The sequence below is a fragment of the Cherax quadricarinatus genome, chromosome 12 (assembly GCF_038502225.1).
Source record: "Cherax quadricarinatus isolate ZL_2023a chromosome 12, ASM3850222v1, whole genome shotgun sequence".
NCBI lineage: Eukaryota > Metazoa > Arthropoda > Malacostraca > Decapoda > Parastacidae > Cherax > Cherax quadricarinatus.
The window spans coordinates 28833604-28856314 of record NC_091303.1 but is presented as its reverse complement, the minus strand read 5'-3'; the positions used below and the strand labels follow the sequence as shown (position 1 = coordinate 28856314).

Sequence of the window (22711 nt, the reverse complement as noted above, 5' to 3'; positions counted from 1 at the left end):
GGTCACAGACCGAAAGGTTGAGGGAAATCAGACTGATGACACTGGAGGACCGAAGGGTCAGGGGAAACATGATAACGACATACAAGATACTGCGTGGAATAGATAAGGTGGACAGAGACAGGATGTTCCAGAGAGGGGACACAAACAAGGGGTCACAATTGGAAGCTGAAGACTCAGACGAGTCACAGGGATGTTAGGAAGTATTTTTTCAGTCATCGAGTCGTCAGGAAGTGGAATAGCCTAGCAAGTGATGTAGTGGAGGCAGGAACCATACATAGCTTTAAGACGAGGTTATGACAAAGCTCAGGGAGCAGAGAGGGAGAGGACCTAGTAGCGATCAGTGAAGAGGCGGAGCCAGGAGCTGAGTCTCGACCCCTGCAACCACAATTAGGTGAGTACACACACACACACACGCATGTGCACGCATGCACGCACGTGCATGCATGCGTGCACGTGCATGCACGCACATGCACACACAAACATGTGCACACATAAACACACATGCACACACACATGGACACACACATGCACACACGCATGTACACAAGCATGTACACACGCATGTACACAAGCATGTACACAAGCATGTACACACACATGCACACAAACACACATGCATACAAACACACAAACACACACACATACAAACAAACACAAACACACACAAACACAACCCACACAAACACACACAAACACAAACAAACACAAACACAAATACAAACACACACACACACACACACACACACACACACACACACACACACACACACACACACACACATGAGAGCATCATCCTCTCTGTATATTTTTGAGCACATTGATGTCCAATCTATAATATAGAACCCACAAATGTGCATCATAACCTTATTGTGGCCTTACTAAATATATATAAAATTGAATTACACCCTTAAGACTTTGTTATTTATATTACTTGATAGGAAGCCAAGAATTCTATTAGCTTTATTGCAAACACTTATGCATTCTTGTTTTGACTTTAAATAACTGCAAACCAAAACTCCTACATCTCTCTGCATTCACGTTGACAAAATTCACATTATTTATTATATAAGTGCATTAGTTATTTTCTTTTCCTAAGGTCAGAACCATACATTTGTCCACCTTGAACTGCATTTGCCACATCCCTGACCACGACATAACCTATCTGATATTATGTTCAGTGGCAACAAGTTTCAGTTACTCCATTATGGAAAAAATTGTGGAAATAGTTGGAAAGAAGTATAAAACAAATTTGAATTACTGGATAGGGTAAGACTGATATGAGAGACTTGAAGAGTATGTAAGAAAATCTTACCTTCAGGGATAACAACAATATCACTATCACAACTGCAAGGAAAATGATAGGCTGGGTAACTAGAACCTTTAAAATAAGTGATGCCAAGCCTATGATGACACTCTTCAAGTCACTTGCTCTCTTTGGGCTGTGGTACTGCTATACTCCAACAATTCCTTCAAGGAAGGCAAAATTGCAGACCTGGAGAATGGGCGGACTCCAAAAGCTCCTTCAAGGCAGGCAATAATGGTGGACCTGGTGAATGTGCAGAGAACCATCACTGCTTGCATAAACTCATTCAGACACCTGAATTACTGGTTATGTTTGAAATCCCTTTGTACCCCTTGGAATGTATGTGAAAAATTTTAAAAGAATTAGACCCAAATCTGCATACACAAATCATTCGCCATGAAAGTAAGAGGATTGGCAGACAGTGCAACATACCCCAATGAAGAGCAGGTGCATTGAGTATACTAGAGAAAAACTTAAGTGTGAGTGTCATTTCTTTCTGCTACCCTTCCTTCATACATAAGGGGCATTATCAACAGACCCCAGGCTGTCTTTTTCAGAGAAATTCATACATTCCTCAAGTCAGTGTCTGATCAGCCAGGCTGTGGTGCATACTTTGGACTCTTCTTGTAGCTAGCACCAACAGTCAGCCTGCTCACACCATCCACCAGGAGAACTGGTGTGGGACCAGGCCATTGACCTTTGGAACACTCTCTTAGTAGATAAATCATCCTGTAGCTTTCTAGTATCCTCATCTTCCTGGGGAGTGTTCCAGGGGTCAGTGCAACATGGAGCATTCCCAGACCAGGCCTCCTAGAGGATGGCCTGATCTACCAGGCTGTTGGTGCTAGCCTCACATAGTCCAGCATATGCACCACAGCCAAGCTGATCAGGAAATGACTTGAGCTTATCATACTCTCTGTTGAAGACAGCCAGAGGTCTGTTGGTAATCCCCCATATATATGAAATATATAAAGGGAGGGCATTGGTCCATTCACACTTATTGAGATTTTCCTTAGTGTACTCATTGCATCACTTGCTTTTAATTGGATTTTTTTTTTTTTCCCTATCTGTTGAGCTTCTTACTTCATAGTTTTTTTTTTTTAGACCAATCCCTCTAGAATTTTCTCAGTTTCAGTCCAAGAAGTACAGATAAGAGGGACTTCGAATGTTCACAGTAGTTTAGGGGGTTGATTGAATTTATGAACGCAGTGAAAGTTCTCTGCACATTTTCAGGTCTGCAGTGGCTTGAAAGGCATCAGCTGATTGTTATCTCTTGTTTTGAAGGTTTTAGTTATAATGTCTTTATTTCTACAAGTACATGTACAAGGTATACAGGCCTAGCTGACATCAGTGACATACTACAGTGGTACCTCAAGTTTCGAACAGCTTCCAACTCGAACAATTATGTAAGTGTATTTTTGTAAGTGCTTTTGTAAGTGTATTTTTGGGGGTCTGAAACTAACTAATCTAATTTACATTATTCCTTATGGGAACAAATTCGTTTAGTATCAGCATTCAAACAGCCTTCTGGAATGAATTAAGTTCGTAACTAGAGACACCACTGTACTATTTAGGAAGCTCCTTGTTATGCAGAACATTTAAGGCAAATAAGGTCAGTTATGTCCCAGGATGCAACCCACATCAGTTGAATAACACCTAGTTACCCATTTTACTGATGGGTGAACAGGGACAGCAGGTGTCATGTGTTTTCCAGCTCTACTGGGGAATTGATCCCTGGACCTCAGTGTGTGAGCTGAGTGCACTAGCGATCAAGCTACAGGACACATCCAGTCAATAATTTTCCATGCAGTTGTGACACGTTTATATGGACATTTTTCTTTTACCCATCTGTTTCTTACTCTCACTGTTGCTACCACTAAATAATCTGATATATCTGTTGCACCTCTAAAAACATGCACATCCAGAAATCTGACCATCAGCCTTTTATCTACTAATACATAGTCAAACTGCTATCATTACACCCTATATCATATCTCAAGTACTTGTTTATGCTCTTTTTCTGAAAATATGTGCAGTCTTACCTGCACCATGGCTTGTTGTATTGTTTTAGAATCTCAGGTTCAAGTGTTGAAGGAGATTCTACTTCTTCAGGAGGAAAATAGGAGGCTGAAGCTTCGTATAGATGAGTTTGGGAGTGAGTGTGATAAGGATTTAGCTGGTAAGGAGGAAATGGTCACCAGCAGTGTTAGTGACAGCCGCTTTAAGTGGCAATGGTTCACAGTTCAGGAAGAAGGAAGATGAGGAGAGTTAATAGAAAAGACGTGAAGGTAGGAAATCGATTCTCTGTTCTCCAAGACGAGTGTACTTCAGTGGTTAGTGAAGTTGAAGGTACCACTGATTCCCCTGCTAATCAAGGAAAGAATATTTTAATAGTAAGCAATTCTCAAGTAAGATAGTATATGGACTGTGCATTTTGTAACAGAGACAGAAAGGTCAGAGAGTGTGCCTTCCTGGAGCTGGTATTGGTGACATAGTCAGCAGGTTGGATAATATTATGGCAGGTAATGGGAACAAGCCCATTATCTGCCTTAGTGCTGGGGGTAATGACATTGGGAAGGGCAGGAGACAGGAGCTGCTGGATAAGTGCAGGTCAGCCATAGAAGTAGTTAGGTCTATGGGAGGGATCCCAGTCATATGTAGCATCTTGCCTAGAAAGGGAGTGGGCAATGAATGGATGTCTAGGGCAATTGGTATAAATTGCTGGCTAGACAGGTACTGCAAGGAACTTGCAATCCCATTCATTGATAACTGGGACCTATTCTTTGGCAAACGTGATATGTATGCAAGGGATGGGGTTCATCTCTCTGGGGACGGAGTGGTTGCATTAGCCAGTTCAATTGAGAGGGCAATTGATGACTTGTCTAGGAATTTAAACTGATAGATTACAGAGGTATGGGTGTTTGTGGGAAACAGTCAGGCCGCATTATTAGGGTTAAAAACAGCAGTTATTACCGGGATATCTCATGTTTAAAAGACAGTATTCAAAATAAAGTTACTAGTAATGGCAAATCAATTGATCAACAAACAAAGAGAAATAGTAGAGGGCAACAACTGACTAGCTCCCTTAACCCTTAAACTGTTCAAGCAGATGTATGTTCACATGCATAGTGCACCAAAAGTTGATCTACATGTTTTTTACATATTTTAAAATATAACAAAAAGAAAAAACGTAGATCAAAGTTTTTTTTACACGTTTTCAAATGTAAAAAAAGAAAAGAAGATCTACTTTTTTTACATACTTTCAAATGCTGAAAAAACGTTTGGACAGTTTAAGGGTTAAGGTTTACTATACAAATAGTAGGAGTCTAAGAAATAAGATAGATGAGCTAAGATTACTTGCAAGTGTAGGTAATATAGATATTATTAGTATAACAGAGACCTGGTTCAACCTGAAAGATAGAGAAATGCCTTCTGAATGCAACATACAGGGTTATAAACTATTCCACACTGATAGGGTCAACAGGAAGGGTGGTGGAGTGGTGATGTATGTCAGAGAAAATTTAAATTGTTGTCTTAGACATGATATAAGATTAGAAACATCGACCACAGAATCTGTTTGGCTACAGTTTCTCGAGGGATGTGACAAATTAATTTTGGGTGCGATTTATAGGCCCCCAAACCTTGATAGGGAGTGCAGTAAGCTGTTATGGAACGAAATTCATAAGGCTTCTAGATATGAAAATGTTGTGATAATGGGAGATTTTAACTTTAGACAAATTGATTGGAACAATATGACAGGAAATCTTGAGTCTAGTGACTTTCTTGATACAGTTCAGGATTGCTTTTTAGAACAGGCTGTGACAGAACCAACTAGAGGAAACAGTCTGCTTGATTTGGTTCTTGCCAAGAAAGATTCATTAATTAATAATCTTGAGGTTAGTGATGAGCTTGGGGAAAGTGATCACAAATCACTTAGTTTCATTATATCATGGAATTACCCAGATAACTGCAATCAAATCTCAGTCCCAGATTTTCACTTGGCCGACTTCATGGGACGGAAAAATTATCTGGGTGGGCTAAATTGGGATGTCCTGACTATGGGTCAGGTAGGTGATCTTGGTTGCCAATATGACGTTTTTCAGAGCATAGTTCTAGCTACCCAGACAACTTTTGTTCCGAGTAGGGAAATTAGATCTAACAAAAATGATCCCAAATGGATGAACAATAGATTAAAACATCTCATTGGTCAAAAGAGAGGCATATATAGGCGTAACAAAAGAGGGGATGGGCAGTTAAGAAATCAATATATTCAATTAAAGAGAGAAATAAAGAAAGGAATAAGAAAAGCAAAAAGGGATTATGAGGCTGAGGTCGCAAGGGATTCAAAAACTAACCCAAAGGGGTTCTTTCAGGTATACAGAAGTAAGATTAGGGACAAGATTGGCCCACTTAAGAGTAACTCTGGTCAGATCACTGACAGTGATAAGGATATGTGTGAAATTCTAAATACCTACTTCCTCTCAGTTTTCACCCAGGAAAATACTAGCGATATTCTTGAAATAGTAGATTATGTAGAACAGGATGATGATAAACTATGCACGATTGCGGTAACTAGTGACATGGTCCTCAGACAAATAGAGAAACTAAAACCTAACAAATCCCCAGGTCCTGATGAACTGTTTGCAAGGGTGTTAAAGGAATGTAAAGAGGAACTTAGCGTACCTTTGGCTAATCTTTTTAACATATCACTACAAACTGGCATAATGGCTGATAAGTGGAAAATGGCAAATGTAATATCTATTTACAAGGCAGGTGACAGGTCCTTGGCTTTGATCTATAGACCAATAAGCCTTACCTCCATAGTGGGAAAATTTATGGAATCAGTAATTGCCGAAGCAATTCGTAGCCATCTTGATAGGCACAGATTGATTAATGAATCTCAACATGGTTTTACAAAGGGGCGTTCCCGTCTTAGGAATTTACTAACTTTTTTCACAAAGGTGTTTGAGGAGGTAGATCATGGTAATGAATATGATATTGTGTATATGGACTTCAGTAAGGCTTTCGATAGAGTTCCACACCAGAGGCTATTGAGGAAACTTAAGGCACATGGAATAGGAGGAGAAATTTTTTCCTGGTTAGAAGCATGGCTGACAAATAGGCAGCAGAGAGTTTGCATAAATGGGGAGAAATCAGAATTGGGGCACGTCGCAAGCGGTGCTCCTCAGGGGTCAGTGTTGGGCCCGTTGTTGTTCACAATTTACATAAACGACATAGATGAGGGAATAAATAGCGACATAAGCAAGTTTGCTGATGACACCAAAATAGGCCATCCAGTTCATTCTAATGAGGACACTAGAGCACTCCAGGATGATTTGAATAGACTGACGCAATGGTCGGAGAAGTGGCAGATGCAGTTTAATATTGACAAATGCAAAGTTCTAAATGCTGGACAGTTCAATAATCATGCCACATATAAACTAAATAATGTAGATCTTAATACTACTGATTGCGAAAAGGATTTAGGAGTTCTGGTTAGCAGTAATCTAAAACCAAGACAACAATGCATTAGTGTTTGCAATAAAGCTAACAGAATTCTTGGCTTCATATCTAGAAGTATAAATAATAGAAGTCCTCAGGTTGTTCTTCAACTCTAATATATCCTTGGTTAGGCCTCATTTAGACTATGCTGCTCAGTTCTGGTCACCGTATTACAGAATGGATATAAATGCTCTGGAAAACGTACAGAGGTGGATGACAAAGATGATCCCATGTATCAGAAATCTTCCCTATGAGGATAGACTGAGGGCCTTGAATCTGCACTCTCTCGAAAGGCGTAGAATTAGGGGGGATATGATCGAGGTGTATAAATGGAAAACAGGAATAAATAAAGGGGATGTAAATAGTGCTGAAAATTTCCAGCCAAGACAGGACTCGCAGCAGTGGTTTCAAGTTGGAAAAATTAAGATTCAGGAAGGATATAGGAAAATACTGGTTTGGTAATAGAATTGTGGATGAGTGGAACAAACTCCCGAGTACAGTTATTCAGGCTAAAACGTTGTGTAGTATTAAAAATTGGTTAGATAAATACATGAGTGGGTGTGAGTTGGACCTGACTAGCCTGTGCTGCTGGGTCTGGTGCCGTGCTCCTTCCTTGAGTGGAAGTGGCCAGACTGGGTGGGTCATTGGGCTAATCCGGGGGGGTGGGTCATTGGGCTAATCCCGGAGGGGGGGGACATGGACCTGCTCCGCATGGGTCAGTAGACCTGTTGCAGTGTTCCTTCTTTCTTATGTTCTTATGTTCTATATTATAATTTGCCCCTATGACTCCAAACTTATCTGCTTTGCCATCTTTGACAGTTTCTCCCACTTCACCATTTAGGTCCTCCTCAACAATTATTTTTTCACTTAGTTCAAAAGTCCCTAAACATTCAACTTCACATCTCTCAAAATCTCTCTTTACACTACACACCACTCTTTCCCAAGGACATAATCAATTAATATAACCCACTTCTCACATCCCACCCTTATTCTAATCTACATAATTCTTGAATTTAAACACCAATACCCCTTCTTCTTTTTCCATAATTGATCATAATTATGCCCTCTTTGTCTCTAGTTTTCTCAAGTACACCCAATTTAAACCTATATACTCCTCCAGTCAAATACAAAATGTTAGTTGACACAGTTACTTTTTGCTGATGATACTGTACTTTTGGGAGATTCTAAAGAAAAGTTGCAAAGGTTAGTGGACAAGTTTGGGAGGGTGTGTAAAGGTAGAAAGTTGAAAGTGAATGTAGATAAGTGTAAGGTGATGAGGGTATCAAACGATTTAGATAAAGAAAAATTGGATGTCACATTGAAGGGAGGGAGTATGAAAGAAGTGAATGTTTTCAGATATTTGGGCGTTGACTTGTTAGCGGATGGGTTTATGAAGGATGAGGTTAGCCATAGAATTGATGAAAGAAAAAACGTGAGTGGTGCATTGAGGTATCTGTGGAGACAAAAAAACGTCATCCATGGAGACAAAGAAGGAAATATACGAATCTTTCCTCCGTAAGCCATGCGTGTCGTATGAGGCGACTAAAATGCCGGGAGCAATGGGCTAGTAACCCCTTCTCCTGTAAACATTTACTAAAAAAGAGAAGAAAAATAACTTTATAAAACTGGGATGCTTAAATGTGCGTGGATGTAGTGCGGATGACAAGAAACAGATGATTGCTGATGTTATGAATGAAAAGAAGTTGGATGTCCTGGCCCTAAGCGAAACAAAGCTGAAGGGGGTAGGGGAGTTTCGGTGGGGGGAAATAAATGGGATTAAATCTGGAGTATCTGAGAGAGTTAGAGCAAAGGAAGGGGTAGCAGTAATGTTAAATGATCAGTTATGGAAGGAGAAAAGAGAATATGAATGTGTAAATTCAAGAATTATGTGGATTAAAGTAAAGGTTGGATGCGAGAAGTGGGTCATAATAAGCGTGTATGCACCTGGAGAAGAGAGGAATGCAGAGGAGAGAGAGAGATTTTGTGAGATATTAAGTGAATGTATAGGAGCCTTTGAACCAAGTGAGAGAGTAATTGTGGTAGGGGACCTGAATGTTAAAGTAGGAGAAACTTTTAGAGAGGGTGTGGTAGGTAAGTTTGGGGTACCAGGTGTAAATGATAATGGGAGCCCTTTGATTGAACTTTGTATAGAAAGGGGTTTAGTTCTAGGTAATACATATTTTAAGAAAAAGAGGATAAATAAGTATACAAGATATGATGTAGGGCGAAATGACAGTAGTTTGTTGGATTATGTATTGGTAGATAAAAGACTGTTGAGTAGACTTCAGGATGTACATGTTTATGGAGGGGCCACAGATATATCAGATCACTTTCTAGTTGTAGCTACACTGAGAGTAAAAGGTAGATGGGATACAAGGAGAATAGAAGCATCAGGGAAGAGAGAGGTGAAGGTTTATAAACTAAAAGAGGAGGCAGTTAGGGTAAGATATAAACAGCAATTGGAGGATAGATGGGCTAATGAGAGCATAGGCAATGGGGTCGAAGAGGTATGGGGTAGGTTTAAAAATGTAGTGTTAGAGTGTTCAGCAGAAGTTTGTGGTTACAGGAAAGTGGGTGTGGGAGGGAAGAGGAGCGATTGGTGGAATGATGATGTAAAGAGAGTAGTAAGGGAGAAAAAGTTAGCATATGAGAAGTTTTTACAAAGTAGAAGTGATGCAAGGAGGGAAGAGTATATGGAGAAAAAGAGAGAGGTTAAGAGAGTGGTGAAGCAATGTAAAAAGAGAGCAAATGAGAGAGTGGGTGAGATGTTATCAACAAATTTTGTTGAAAATAAGAAAAAGTTTTGGAGTGAGATTAACAAGTTAAGAAAGCCTAGAGAACAAATGGATTTGTCAGTTAAAAATAGGAGAGGAGAGTTATTAAATGGAGAGTTAGAGGTATTGGGAAGATGGAGGGAATATTTTGAGGAATTGTTAAATGTTGATGAAGATAGGGAAGCTGTGATTTCGTGTATAGGACAAGGAGGAATAACATCTTGTAGGAGTGAGGAAGAGCCAGTTGTGAGTGTGGGGGAAGTTCGTGAGGCAGTAGGTAAAATGAAAGGGGGTAAGGCAGCCGGGATTGATGGGATAAAGATAGAAATGTTAAAAGCAGGTGGGGATATAGTTTTGGAGTGGTTGGTGCAATTATTTAATAAATGTATGGAAGAGGGTAAGGTACCTAGGGATTGGCAGAGAGCATGCATAGTTCCTTTGTATAAAGGCAAAGGGGATAAAAGAGAGTGCAAAAATTATAGGGGGATAAGTCTGTTGAGTATACCTGGCAAAGTGTATGGTAGAGTTATTATTGAAAGAATTAAGAGTAAGACGGAGAATAGGATAGCAGATGAACAAGGAGGCTTTAGGAAAGGTAAGGGGTGTGTGGACCAGGTGTTTATAGTGAAACATATAAGTGAACAGTATTTAGATAAGGCTAAAGAGGTCTTTGTGGCATTTATGGATTTGGAAAAGGCGTATGACAGGGTGGATAGGGGGGCAATGTGGCAGATGTTGCAGGTGTATGGTGTAGGAGGTAGGTTACTGAAAGCAATGAAGAGTTTTTATGAGGATAGTGAGGCTCAAGTTAGAGTATGTAGGAAAGAGGGAAATTATTTCCCAGTAAAAGTAGGCCTTAGACAAGGATGTGTGATGTCACCGTGGTTGTTTAATATATTTATAGATGGGGTTGTAAGAGAAGTAAATGCGAGGGTCTTGGCAAGAGGCGTGGAGTTAAAAGATAAAGAATCACACATAAAGTGGGAGTTGTCACAGTTGCTCTTTGCTGATGACACTGTGCTCTTGGGAGATTCTGAAGAGAAGTTGCAGAGATTGGTGGATGAATTTGGTAGGGTGTGCAAAAGAAGAAAATTGAAAGTGAATACAGGAAAGAGTAAGGTTATGAGGATAACAAAAAGATTAGGTGATGAAAGATTGGATATCAGATTGGAGGGAGAGAGTATGGAGGAGGTGAATGTATTCAGATATTTGGGAGTGGACGTGTCAGCGGATGGGTCTATGAAAGATGAGGTGAATCATAGAATTGATGAGGGGAAAAGGGTGAGTGGTGCACTTAGGAGTCTCTGGAGACAAAGAACTTTGTCCTTGGAGGCAAAGAGGGGAATGTATGAGAGTATAGTTTTACCAACGCTCTTATATGGGTGTGAAGCATGGGTGATGAATGTTGCAGCGAGGAGAAGGCTGGAGGCAGTGGAGATGTCATGTCTGAGAGCAATGTGTGGTGTGAATATAATGCAGAGAATTCGTAGTTTGGAAGTTAGGAGGAGGTGCGGGATTACCAAAACTGTTGTCCAGAGGGCTGAGGAAGGGTTGTTGAGGTGGTTCGGACATGTGGAGAGAATGGAGCGAAACAGAATAACGTCAAGAGTGTATCAGTCTGTAGTGGAAGGAAGGCGGGGTAGGGGTCGGCCTAGGAAAGGTTGGAGGGAGGGGGTAAAGGAGGTTTTGTGTGCGAGGGGCTTGGACTTCCAGCAGGCATGCGTGAGCGTGTTTGATAGGAGTGAATGGAGATAAATGGTTTTTAATACTTGACGTGCTGTTGGAGTGTGAGCAAAGTAACATTTATGAAGGGGTTCAGGGAAACCGGCAGGCCGGACTTGAGTCCTGGAGATGGGAAGTACAGTGCCTGCACTCTGAAGGAGGGGTGTTAATGTTGCAGTTTAAAAACTGTAGTGTAAAGCACCCTTCTGGCAAGACAGTGATGGAGTGAATGATGGTGAAAGTTTTTCTTTTTCGGACCACCCTGCCTTGGTGGGAATCGGCCAGTGTGATAATAAAAAAAAATAAAAAAATAATGATACCAACACTCTTATATGGATGTGAAGCATGGGTTGTAAATTCTGCAGCAAGGGGGTGGCTGGAGGCAGGGGAGATGTGTCTAAGGGCAATATGTAGTGTAAATATTATGCAGAGAATTTGTAGTGTGGAAATTAGGAGGAAGTGTGGAATTACTGAAAGTATTAGAAGGCTGAAGAATGGTTGTTGAGATGGTTTGGTCATTTAGAGAGAGTGGAACAAAGTAGAATGACTTGGAGAGTGTATAAATCTGTAGGGGAAGGAAGGCAGGGTAGGAGTTGTCCTTAAAAAGGTTGGAGGGAGGGGGAGTAAAAGAGGTTTTGTGGGCAATGGGCTTGGATTTCCAGCAAGCGCGCATAAGTGTGTTAGGAGCGAATGAAGACGAATAGTTTTTGGGACCTGACAAGCTGTTGGAGTGTAAGCAGGATAATATTTTGTGAGAAGATTCAGGAAAACTGGTTAACTGGACTTGAGTCCTGGAAATGGAAAGTACAATGCCTGCACTTTAAAGGTGTTTAGGATATTGGCAATTTGGAGGGACATCTAAACTGTTGTATCTGAGAGCCTCTGCCAAGACAGTGATTATTTATGAGTTATGGTGAAAGTGTTGAATGATGAAAGTGTTTTTTTTTCTTTTGGGTTTTTCTTTCATTTTGGGTCACTCTGCCTTTGTGGGAAACGGCCGACGTGTTAAGAAAAAAATTACTCCTCCAAACTGAAATTCTCCCAACCCCTTTTAACTTTGTTTTGCTTAGAGTTAGGACTTCGAATGGCTTTTCATTCATAACTTTCAGAAATCAATTTATTCTTTTAATCTGTAATACACTCACTCACATTCATACAACTTCAAAATTTTCTTCATTTTCATTTTCATTAGTAAACTTTTTGTCCATTTGTAGTATGTTTATATAATTGTGTACGAATTTATCATGAAATGTGGACCCTTTTTGTATTAATCATTATCTTTTTGCTTGGCACAAAACTATCAGTAGGATTTTATTCAAAATATGTTCGTTGTATTTCCCACTTCCTAATCTTTCTCTTTTTCTAAACATTCATTCCTATGAAAATAAGTTTAAGTGCAATTAGAATTTTATATGAATATATGACCAGAATGATATAAAGCGATGTAAAAAATTAGACCCTAAAAAATATTGTAACTATCCAATATTTTTTTAAATCTGGTGTATCCCCACATCTCCAACAGTGCTGGATGATCAGTGATGTACGGTGTGCATTCCCACTTGAATATGATTTCATTTATGGATATTGGTGAATTTTCAGGTTATATAATGCTGGAGGAGTCTGCACTGTTTCTTCAAAGAATATAGTTGCTTTTACACGCATCACAACGAGACAAGATGCTTACAGACATCGCATACCAGTCTGTACTGTGTGTGTAATGGATCTTAATTGTCCATATGAGCCACATGTGTAAGTGTAATATTAGCATTGGTTTTGCAACATTGCCTAAAATTCATACAGTGCTTTTTAAAATGCTCTTTTTCTCTATAAAGTTTTGTATTTTATAATCATAAGACTAATGTAATAATAATAATAATAATATTATTATTGTATCAAATATTTATGCATTTATACTGTATTTTTTTTAACACACCGGCCATCTCTCACCAAGGCAGGGTGACCTGAGGAAGAAGAAATGAAAGTTTTTCTTCTGTTTGCATTTAGTAATTTATGCAGGAAAAGAGGTTACTAGCCCCTTGCTCCTGACAGTCCCTTCTTACAACACATGGCTTATAGAGGAAGGATTCTTCTCGACTACCCACAAACTGGCCGTATCCCACCAAGGCAGTGTGGCCCAAAAGGAAAAACAAAAGTTTCTCCTTTTAAATTTACTAATATATACAGGAGAAGGGGTTACTAGCCCCTTGCTCCTAGCATTTTAATCACCTCTTATGATACGCATGGCTTACGGAGGAAGAATTCTCTTCCACTTCCCCATGGGAAGCCTCTCCTCACTTAACAATGGAGTTCTGTTCCTAAGACCACGTCGGTAAACGAATTTGTCGCTAAGCAAGGAGCATTCTGTAATGGTAGTGGGTTTGTCAGCCATCTTTGGTATTGTTTTATTCTCACCTTTGCACCATTTACAGTGGACCCCCGAGTTTCGTGATTAATCCGTTCCAGACAGTCTGCCGACTGGCAAAATTCACGATTAGTGAATCTATTTTCCCCATAAGAAATAATGGAAACCCAATTAATCTGTTTCAAACAGCCAAAAGTATTAACAAAAAATATTTTTTTTAAAAATAAAATATAGATTTACATACGGAAAACAATGACAAATAAATATGAAGCACTAATAAAATGGATAAATGAACATTTAACATCACACTTAACCTTTATTGATTCTTGTTGGTGAAAGAGGTAGGTAGGAGGCAAGAGGAAGGTGAGTTTATTATGCTTCAATATGACGCTAATATCATCTCTACGGCTTATTTATCTATCACAATTCATCTAATATGACGTTATAAGCAATATTAATAACATAGAAACATGATATATACTCTAGAATGAATAAAATATGTCATAATGTATGAGAGGAGTAAATGGTGTAAGTGTTGTTGTTGGGTTTAACCCTTTCAGGGTTTCCGATGTACTAGTATGGCTTACGCACCAGGGTTATTGACGTATTAGTACGCCTAAATTCTAGCGCCTTCAAGTTTAGCGAGAGAAAGCTGGTATGCCCACATATGAAAGAATGGGTCTATGTGGTCAGTGTGCACAGTATAAAAAAAATCCTGCAGCACACAGTGCATAATGAGAAAAAAACTTTGACCATGTTTTTGGTTTAAAATAGCAACTTTGCACTGTATTTTCGTATGGTATTTATGGTTGTATTCTAGTTTTCCTGGTCTCATTTTATAGAATGGATGATATATTACAGAAATTGAGATGATTTTGACTGGTTTCACAATGAAAAGTACCTTGAAATTGAGCTCAAAGTAGCAGAAATGTTCGATTTTTGCCAAAGTTCAAAAGTAAACAAATCATGCCACACGTCCAATACACATCAACTGGTGGGTCTAATATTCTTTCACAAGTGCGCTGATATTATTTATACTATTTCTACACTAATGCAGTAGTCTTTATAACAGTAAATCTTCTGTTTTTTGTGAGAATAAAAATTCAAAGTGGAAAGCAAAAGAAATGTAAGAGGGGCCTGGAGACGTGACTAATGAACAGAGGAAATGTTATTTTAGTGCCAGGAATGTCTGTCTTGTCTATTCTGGATCCTATTTGGAAATTCGCATCTTTTGAAATTTGTGTGAAACTGGCAAAATTGCTAAATTCTGACAGCTTTGTTGGATAGTTGAAATCGGTAAATGGGTGGTTTCTTGTACTCTTTCGATAGAAAAATTGTAGTTCTAGTGAAATAGTTATGATTTTTGTCGACTGGTACACTGGAATTGGCCGAAAATAGGACTCAAAGTGGGCGAAATTGCCAATGCGTAAACATCGTTGAGACCGCTAGCTTTGCGAGAGCATAATTCCGTAAGTTTTCCATCAAATTTCAAACTTTTGATGTCATTATGATAAGGAAATGATTCTCTATCTTTTCATAAGAAAAAATAATTTGTTTTTTTCCGAAAAATTTTCAACCCTTAGCCCTTTGACTGTTTCCGACGTATAAATACGTCTTACGAGCCAATGTTTCTGACGTATTTATACGCATAAATTCTAGCAGCTTCAAATCAAGCAGGAGAAAGCTGCTAGGCCCACATGTGAGAGAATGGGTCTCCATGGTCAGTGTGCACCATATAAAAAAAATCGGGGAGCCAGTGGTGCATTGTGGGAATGCCATTTCAGTTGTCATTTTTCAGCATGTCTAATGGTAAGAAATATGTGATTCCCCAGCAAATCTGGGACTCTTCTCTTCCCAAGTGATGCTCTAACACAGATGGAAGTGTCAGTGAAGATCAATTTCATGATTTGGAGGAGTTTGAGACCAAAAGCAATGGAGGAGGAGGAGGGGGAGGAGGGGAGGAAGAGGAGGAGGAGGAGGAGGAGGAGGGAAGGAGGAGGAGGAGAAGAGGAGGAGGAGGAGGAAGAAGAAGAGGAGAAGAGCAGGAGGAGGAGGAAGAAGAAGAAGATGCAATAATATTGTTCCCTTGAAGCAAGAAAAAAAAAAGTCCACCCCATGACAGTGACAAGATAAGGGGAGATAACATCTGATAAGAGCTGACTTTGATGAGCGTAAAGGAGGGTAATATTACATGACCATCGCCTCCCTTTGTTTTTGCTGGTACACAAACATTTCTGTCTGTCTATTTGTCTGTCTGTCAAGCTCCCTGTCTGTCCATCTAGCTCTCTGTCTCAGAGAGAGCCACAAGACTGTGTCATCACGTTTACTCACATCTTCAAGCAGAGTATAGCACTTTGTCTGGATTTCTTGGGTTATCCTAGGTAATTTACACTATGTATACTTGTATTTATGTGTACCTGTGAGACAGAGATAGGCAGACAGAAAGAGAGACAGATTGAAAGATATAGAATGAGGGAGAAAGATAATTAGATAGAATGGAGGAGGGGAAGCAGCATCCGACCCCATTGTTTTGACAGGGGTAGGGGTAGTGACTAATGAGACAATATGTCACTTTGACAGCTGCCGACTTCTGACTCAAAACAATTATAAGCCACACACTCGCACACAAGGAGGAGGAGGAGAAGGAGGAGAAGGAGGAGGAGGAGGAGGAGAAGGAGGACAAGGAGGAGAAGGAGGAGGAGAAGGAGGAGGAGAAGGAGGAGGAGAAGAAGGAGGAGAAGAAGGAGGAGAAGGAGGAGAAGAAGGAGGAGAAGAAGGAGGAGAAGAAGGAGGAGAAGAAGGAGGAGAAGAAGGAGAAGAAGGAGAAGAAGAAGGAGAAGAAGAAGGAGAAGAAGAAGGAGAAGAAGAAGGAGAAGAAGAAGGAGAAGAAGAAGGAGAAGAAGAAGGAGAAGAAGAAGGAGAAGAAGGAGGAGAAGAAGGAGGAGAAGAAGGAGGAGAAGAAGGAGAAGAAGGAGGAGAAGAAGGAGAAGAAGAAGGAGAAGAAGAAGGAGAAGAAGAAGGAGAAGAAGGAGAAGAAGAAGGAGAAGAAGAAGGAGAAGAAGAAGGAGAAGAAGAAGGAGAAGAAGAAGGAGAAGAAGAAGGAGAAGAAGAAGGAGAAGGAGGAGGAGAAGAAGAAGGAGAAGAAGAAGGAGAAGAAGAAGAAGGAGAAGAAGAAGGAGAAGAAGAAGGAGGAGAAGAAGGAGAAGAAGAAGGAGAAGAAGGAGAAGAAGAAGGAGAAGAAGAAGGAGAAGAAGAAGGAGAAGAAGAAGAAGAAGAAGAAGAAGAAGAAGAAGAAGAAGAATTGTTTGTTTGTTTGTTTGTTTTTGTAAACAAGTTTTGTAAACAATATATTGATAATTATGTTTGTGTGCTTATTGTGTTGTATACAACGAGTGTATATATATACATTGCACCTTACTTTGGTCTCATAGGCCACATAAGTTATGTGAAAAAATAAAATAGTGAAAAAAACAACAAACCTTCAAATACAAGTAAACTAAAGTTTACCGGGTGAGCGGCAGTCGCCGCTGTTGCCATACGCGGCTCATTTTCTGCAAACTTCACGGCTCTATATCTCGGTAAGTACCGATGGCAAAATTTTTTTTTTTGGACTAAAACACTCAGAAAAATAATCTTAACATTTTCATAAGAAAAAATAATTTTTTTTTTTTTTGAATATTTGGCGACATAGAATGACAGTTTCAGAGAGGGGCCTGAAACAGTCAAAGGGTTAGAATGAGTTTTGGAGAGGGCCTCTCGACCCTGAAAGGGTTAAGGGCCGCCACTGAGAGAAGCCATGTTTGTGGCAGTGGAGGATTTTGCCAGCACTACCATCACACTTAAACAATGTATGCAATTTATAAATACGAAATATTTACATTTTAGTTTATAAATAAGTAATATTTACATTTTAATTTATAAATAAGTAAGTTTACATATTCAGGTATACACAAATACAGTTACATACATAGATTATCACACATAGCAGCATATGTGTAAAGTACCCAGGATAACCCAAAAAATTCAAAAGTGACATATTTCCATTGGTGTCCTTTAATATTTACACATAGATTTACTTATATACTTACACTTTTATATTTACACTTACCTTGGAGGAGATGTTAGTTTAATTAGTTCGTTTGATGAAGGAGATGTTGGCAGAAGTTTAGGATGGTGGATGATAGCAGGGCGGTGTATGTTCAGCGGTCCTATACACATCCAGCAACATCGGAGAGTTACTCTCATGTTGTTTTTCTATCGCTTACTCGCTTAACTTACTTGCTACACTGTTAATTCTACACTTTATCGCTGGCTGGAGCTATAGCCTTTATTGATACCTGCTGCTTTAATATCATACATATTGTAGAATCACTGAATCACTGCAGAAGGCACATTCTCCCCTCTCTCTTCCTCCTCTACTTTAGTACTTTGCTATGAGTTTTTTCTTGATTTCTATCATGTTTCTCACCTTCTTTACCAAAGGGCTGGCACTAGGAACTTTCTTTGGGCCCATGGTGGCTTATTTAGCAGTTGCAAGCATAAAAAATAATGAATTATTATGAAATGTGTTGTATGAACCCGTGGGGTGATGGTCACATGCTGGTAAACAATGGCATGGCACATTGAGTGTGAATAGTGTGGGAGACTGGCTTTGTGTGCGCGCTGACGGGCAAGCGCATACCAGAAGGTCGCCGAATCATGAGTCCAATCATGAGCCACGAAGCTAAATTTTGCCAAAAAAAAACTTGCCGAAAGTCGGATTTTACGAAAGTCGCGGCCGCCGAATGGCGGGGGTCCACTGTATAACATTTTTAGTATATTTTGAGGTTTATACAGTAGTGTACTGTATATTGTAATAACAAAATAGAGAAAATCAGCTCTAATATACATTATTTAGGTATCCATACTGATGAGAGAGCACATTGTAAGTCTGAATCGTCAGTAAGCGAGTACGCTGCTAAGTGAGGAGAAGCTGTTTATACATTAATTTGAAAGAATGTAGTATGCACAACATTTCAATCAAATTTGGACTAAGACTACTTAACACTGAAGGAGTACATAATTGTGGATTTTTTATGCTAGTTGGATTAGTGCAAGGTATTCACAAGAAGTTAAAATATTAGAATGCGAACTACAAGATTATTCATAAAAAAAAATAAAAAATCGTCATTGACATTTGATGTTATACTGTGATGCCTTAAAAGTTGAATTTTAATTTTATAATTATTTGTGATACATTTCTTCTTAATTGTATTTTATTTTGTCAATTTTATTATGAAATCTATTACTTTCACCATTTTTTTTAACAGGATTCTGGAGTCAACAAACACTGTAATTTCCCTGGTGTTCAACAGTGAAGGTTCTCAACTCCTTGTGGTGCTAAGCTTAGGAACAGTGCAGCTTTTCACCAAAGGCTCAGGTCTACATGAGTGGCCCTCTACACATACATGTGATTGGGATGGTGAAGATATTCTCCACATAAACTTCTTCCATGGAGGAATTAGGGTTTGTATCATTTCATTTTGTGTGCATTCATCAATGTTAAACTTAGATCTACTAATATGACAGTTTTTGTAAAAAGCTACTCCATTTTCAAGTGAAGATTTTGCTTGGATTATTAACCAGGAGGGTAATCAACCCAAGATAACTGGATAAAGTAATTGGAGTCCTTAATCATCCCCCCTAGGATGTGACTCACACCAGTCTGCTAATACTCAAGATACTTACTGCTAGGTGAACAGGAGCAGCAGGTGTAAGGAAACATGCCAAATGTTTCTGCTCATGCCAAGTACATGTACTTCTCACTTAACGACTGAGTTCTATTCCTAAGAGTAGGTCAGTAAGCGAATTAGTCGTTAAGCAAAGAGCATTCTGTACTGGTAGTGGGTTTGTGTCAACCATCTTTACATATTGTTTTAATGTCACCTGTACACCATTTATAACATTTTTAGTATAGTTTTAAATGTTTATACAGTAGTGTACTGTATACTATAATAAACAGGATAGAGGAAATCAGCTCTAATATACATTACTTAGGTTTGCAAACTGGTTGGAGTAAAACCCAATATAAAAAAGTATAGGAGAACTTCATGAATGACAAGCAAACTACAGAATAATGCTGCTTTTGAATGTAATATTGGGAAAACAATCTCTTGAAATAAGTGGCCCTGCATGAAAAAACCTTCCCTTATGTTTTTTAATTTTTCTTACTATTTTTCTAATCTGTAGTTCACTCAGCTCTACACATTTTGACCCTTTCAGTTATTATTATAAGTTTTATAATAAGAATTATGGTTAGTTCTCCATGGGGAAGTGGAACAGAATTCTTCCTCCGTAAGCCATGCGTGTTGTAAGAGGCAACTAAAATGCCAGGAGCAAGGGGCTAGTAACCCCTTCTCCCGTATAAATTACTAAATTTAAAAAGAGAAACTTTCGTTTTTCTTTTTGGGCCACCCTGCCTTGGTGGGATACGGCCGTTTTTTTTAAAAAAAAAAAAAAAAAAAAAAAAAAAAATTATGGTTAGTAAGGTTATGAGGATAACAAAAAGATTAGGTGATGAAAGATTGGATATCAGATTGGAGGGAGAGAGTATGGAGGAGGTGAATGTATTCAGATATTTGGGAGTGGACGTGTCAGCGGATGGGTCTGTGAAAGATGAGGTGAATCATAGAATTGATGCGGGGAAAAGGGTGAGCAGTGCAATTAGGAGTCTGTGGAGACAAAGAACTTTGTCCTTGGAGGCAAAGAGGGGAATGTATGAGAGTATAGTTTTACCAATGCTCTTATATGGGTGTGAAGCATGGGTGATGGGTGTTGCTGCGAGGAAAAGGCTGGAGGCAGTGGAGATGTCATGTCTGAGGGCAATGTGTGGTGTGAATATAATGCAGAGAATTCGTAGTTTGGAAGTTAGGAGGAGGTGCGAGATTGCCAAAACTGTTGTCCAGAGGGCTGAGGAAGGGTTGTTGAGGTGGTTCAAACATGTAGAGAGAATGGAGCGGAACAGAATGACTTCAAGAGTGTATCAGTCTGTAGTGGAAGGAAGGTGGGGTAGGGGTCGGCCTAGGAAAGGTTGGAGGGAGGGGGTAAAGGAGGTTTTGTGTGCGAGGGGCTTGGACTTCCAGCGGGCATGCGTGAGCATGTTTGATAGGAGTGAATGGAGACAAATGGTTTTTAATACTTGACGTGCTGTTGGAGTGTGAGCAAAGTAACATTTATGAAGGGATTTCAGGGAAACCGGCAGGCCGGACTTGAGTCCTGGAGATGGGAAGTACAGTGCCTGCACTCTGAAGGAGGGGTGTTAATGTTGCAGTTTAAAAAACTGTAGTGTAAAGCACCCTTCTGGCAAGACAGTGATGGAGTGAATGATGATGAAAGTTTTTCTTTTTCGAGCCACCCTGCCTTGGTGGGAATCAGCTGGTGTGCTAATATAAAATAATATAATAATAATAAGAATTATACTGTATTTGATTACATAATTATTTTTCTCTTATAGGCTAGTCTTCAATCCAGCGATGTGAAAGTGCATTCCCCTTACACTGAAAAAATTGTTGCACACTTACATAAACCTACACTTGTAGACCATGGCCAGTGTGCACAAAATGGCTTCTTTGCTGTCTCTGCTTCAGGTAACTACCTAAACCTATAAGTTTCGGCCTTTGAAAATGAATACTGTATTCACAGTCACATTACTTTTGAAGCATTATTTGGAAGGTTAGTTGTGAGAGAGGAGATGGACAGTCAGTCTGTTGCAGAAGGACAAGATATCCAAGAGAAAGACAGAGGTCCCATAGCCAAGATCATTTGACCAACAAAGTTGATTACTATGACCAAACTGTAGAGGTGTAGGTTCCACTTCGACTCTTTAATGTTGTATGATCATCATAACATATGTGGTGGATAATGCAATACTGTTTTACCTGACACTCCATGAACAATACAGTGGTATCTCAGGATACGAACTTAATTCATTCCAGAAGGCTGTTTGAGTGCCGATACCGAACGAATTTGTTCCCATAAGGAATAATGTAAATTAGATTAATCCGTTTCAGACCCTCAAAAATATACTTACAAAAGCACTTACATAAATACACTTAATTGTTCGAGTTTTGAGCTGTTCGTATCCGGAGGTACCACTGTATATTATGTTATCTTCGTGTCTAAGTAAATTATTACTGACATTTAACTTTAATTTCATTTGTAAAATAAAAATACTGAATTACAGTGTTACAATTTATCTAAAAAAAAATTATAATCTTCAGTATGCAATTTTTTGGCAGGTCTATTGCTTGTATGTGTTTTAACACATGAGGGATGTGTCTTGGTGGAGAAAAAGGTTGTCTTGGGTCAAACACGGGATAATTTCACTGTTGCTACTGCTGCACTAGCACCAAGTAAGTATTGGTTATAGTGTTTTCTTACAGTATTATAACTAGAAGTGTTCTTAATGAAAGTGGATTTATAGGTCAGGTTAAAGCAAATAACTGAAAGGATGACCTGTTGGACATAGTCTCACCCTTGACTAATGGTTCTCAAGTGCACTCTTTGTGGTTTATGACTGGCTATCTAAAGATCATCTAGATAAAAGTACATCTCTGATTCAATGTCTTTTCATTTAAAAATGTTTTGTATTGGATATCCCATTGCCAGACCATAGGCTTAGCAATAGGATATACATACATCATAAGTAAGGGGGAAAAAGTTAGCATATGAGAGGTTTTTGCAAAGTAGATTGATACAAGGAGGGAAGAGTATATGGAGAGAAAAAGAGAGGTTAAGAGAGTGGTGAAGCAATGTAAAAAGAGAGCAAATGAGAGAGTGGGTGAGATGTTATCAACAAATTTTGTTGAAAATAAGAAAAAGTTTTGGAGTGAGATTAATAAGTTGAGGAAGCCTAAGGAACAAATGGATTTGACAGTTAAAAATAGGAGAGGAGATTTATTAAATGAAGAGTTAGAGGTATCGGGAAGATGGAGGGAATATTTTGAGGAATTGTTAAATGTTGATGAAGATAGGGAAGCTGTGATTTCGTGTATAGGGCAAGGAGGAATA

General features: G+C 39.2%; 1 protein-coding gene across 1 annotated transcript in view; it reads left to right on the top strand.

The window, feature by feature from the left end:
- The window catches only part of MED16 (mediator complex subunit 16), a 292898-nt gene that overhangs the window by 3636 nt on the left and 266551 nt on the right, over nucleotides 1-22711 (top strand). Inside the window, exons 2-5 of the mRNA XM_070084299.1 lie at nucleotides 12901-13050; nucleotides 18973-19168; nucleotides 21156-21288; nucleotides 21940-22053. Coding sequence (XP_069940400.1) covers nucleotides 12901-13050; nucleotides 18973-19168; nucleotides 21156-21288; nucleotides 21940-22053 — 593 coding nt within the window. The remainder of the gene's footprint in view (nucleotides 1-12900; nucleotides 13051-18972; nucleotides 19169-21155; nucleotides 21289-21939; nucleotides 22054-22711) is intronic.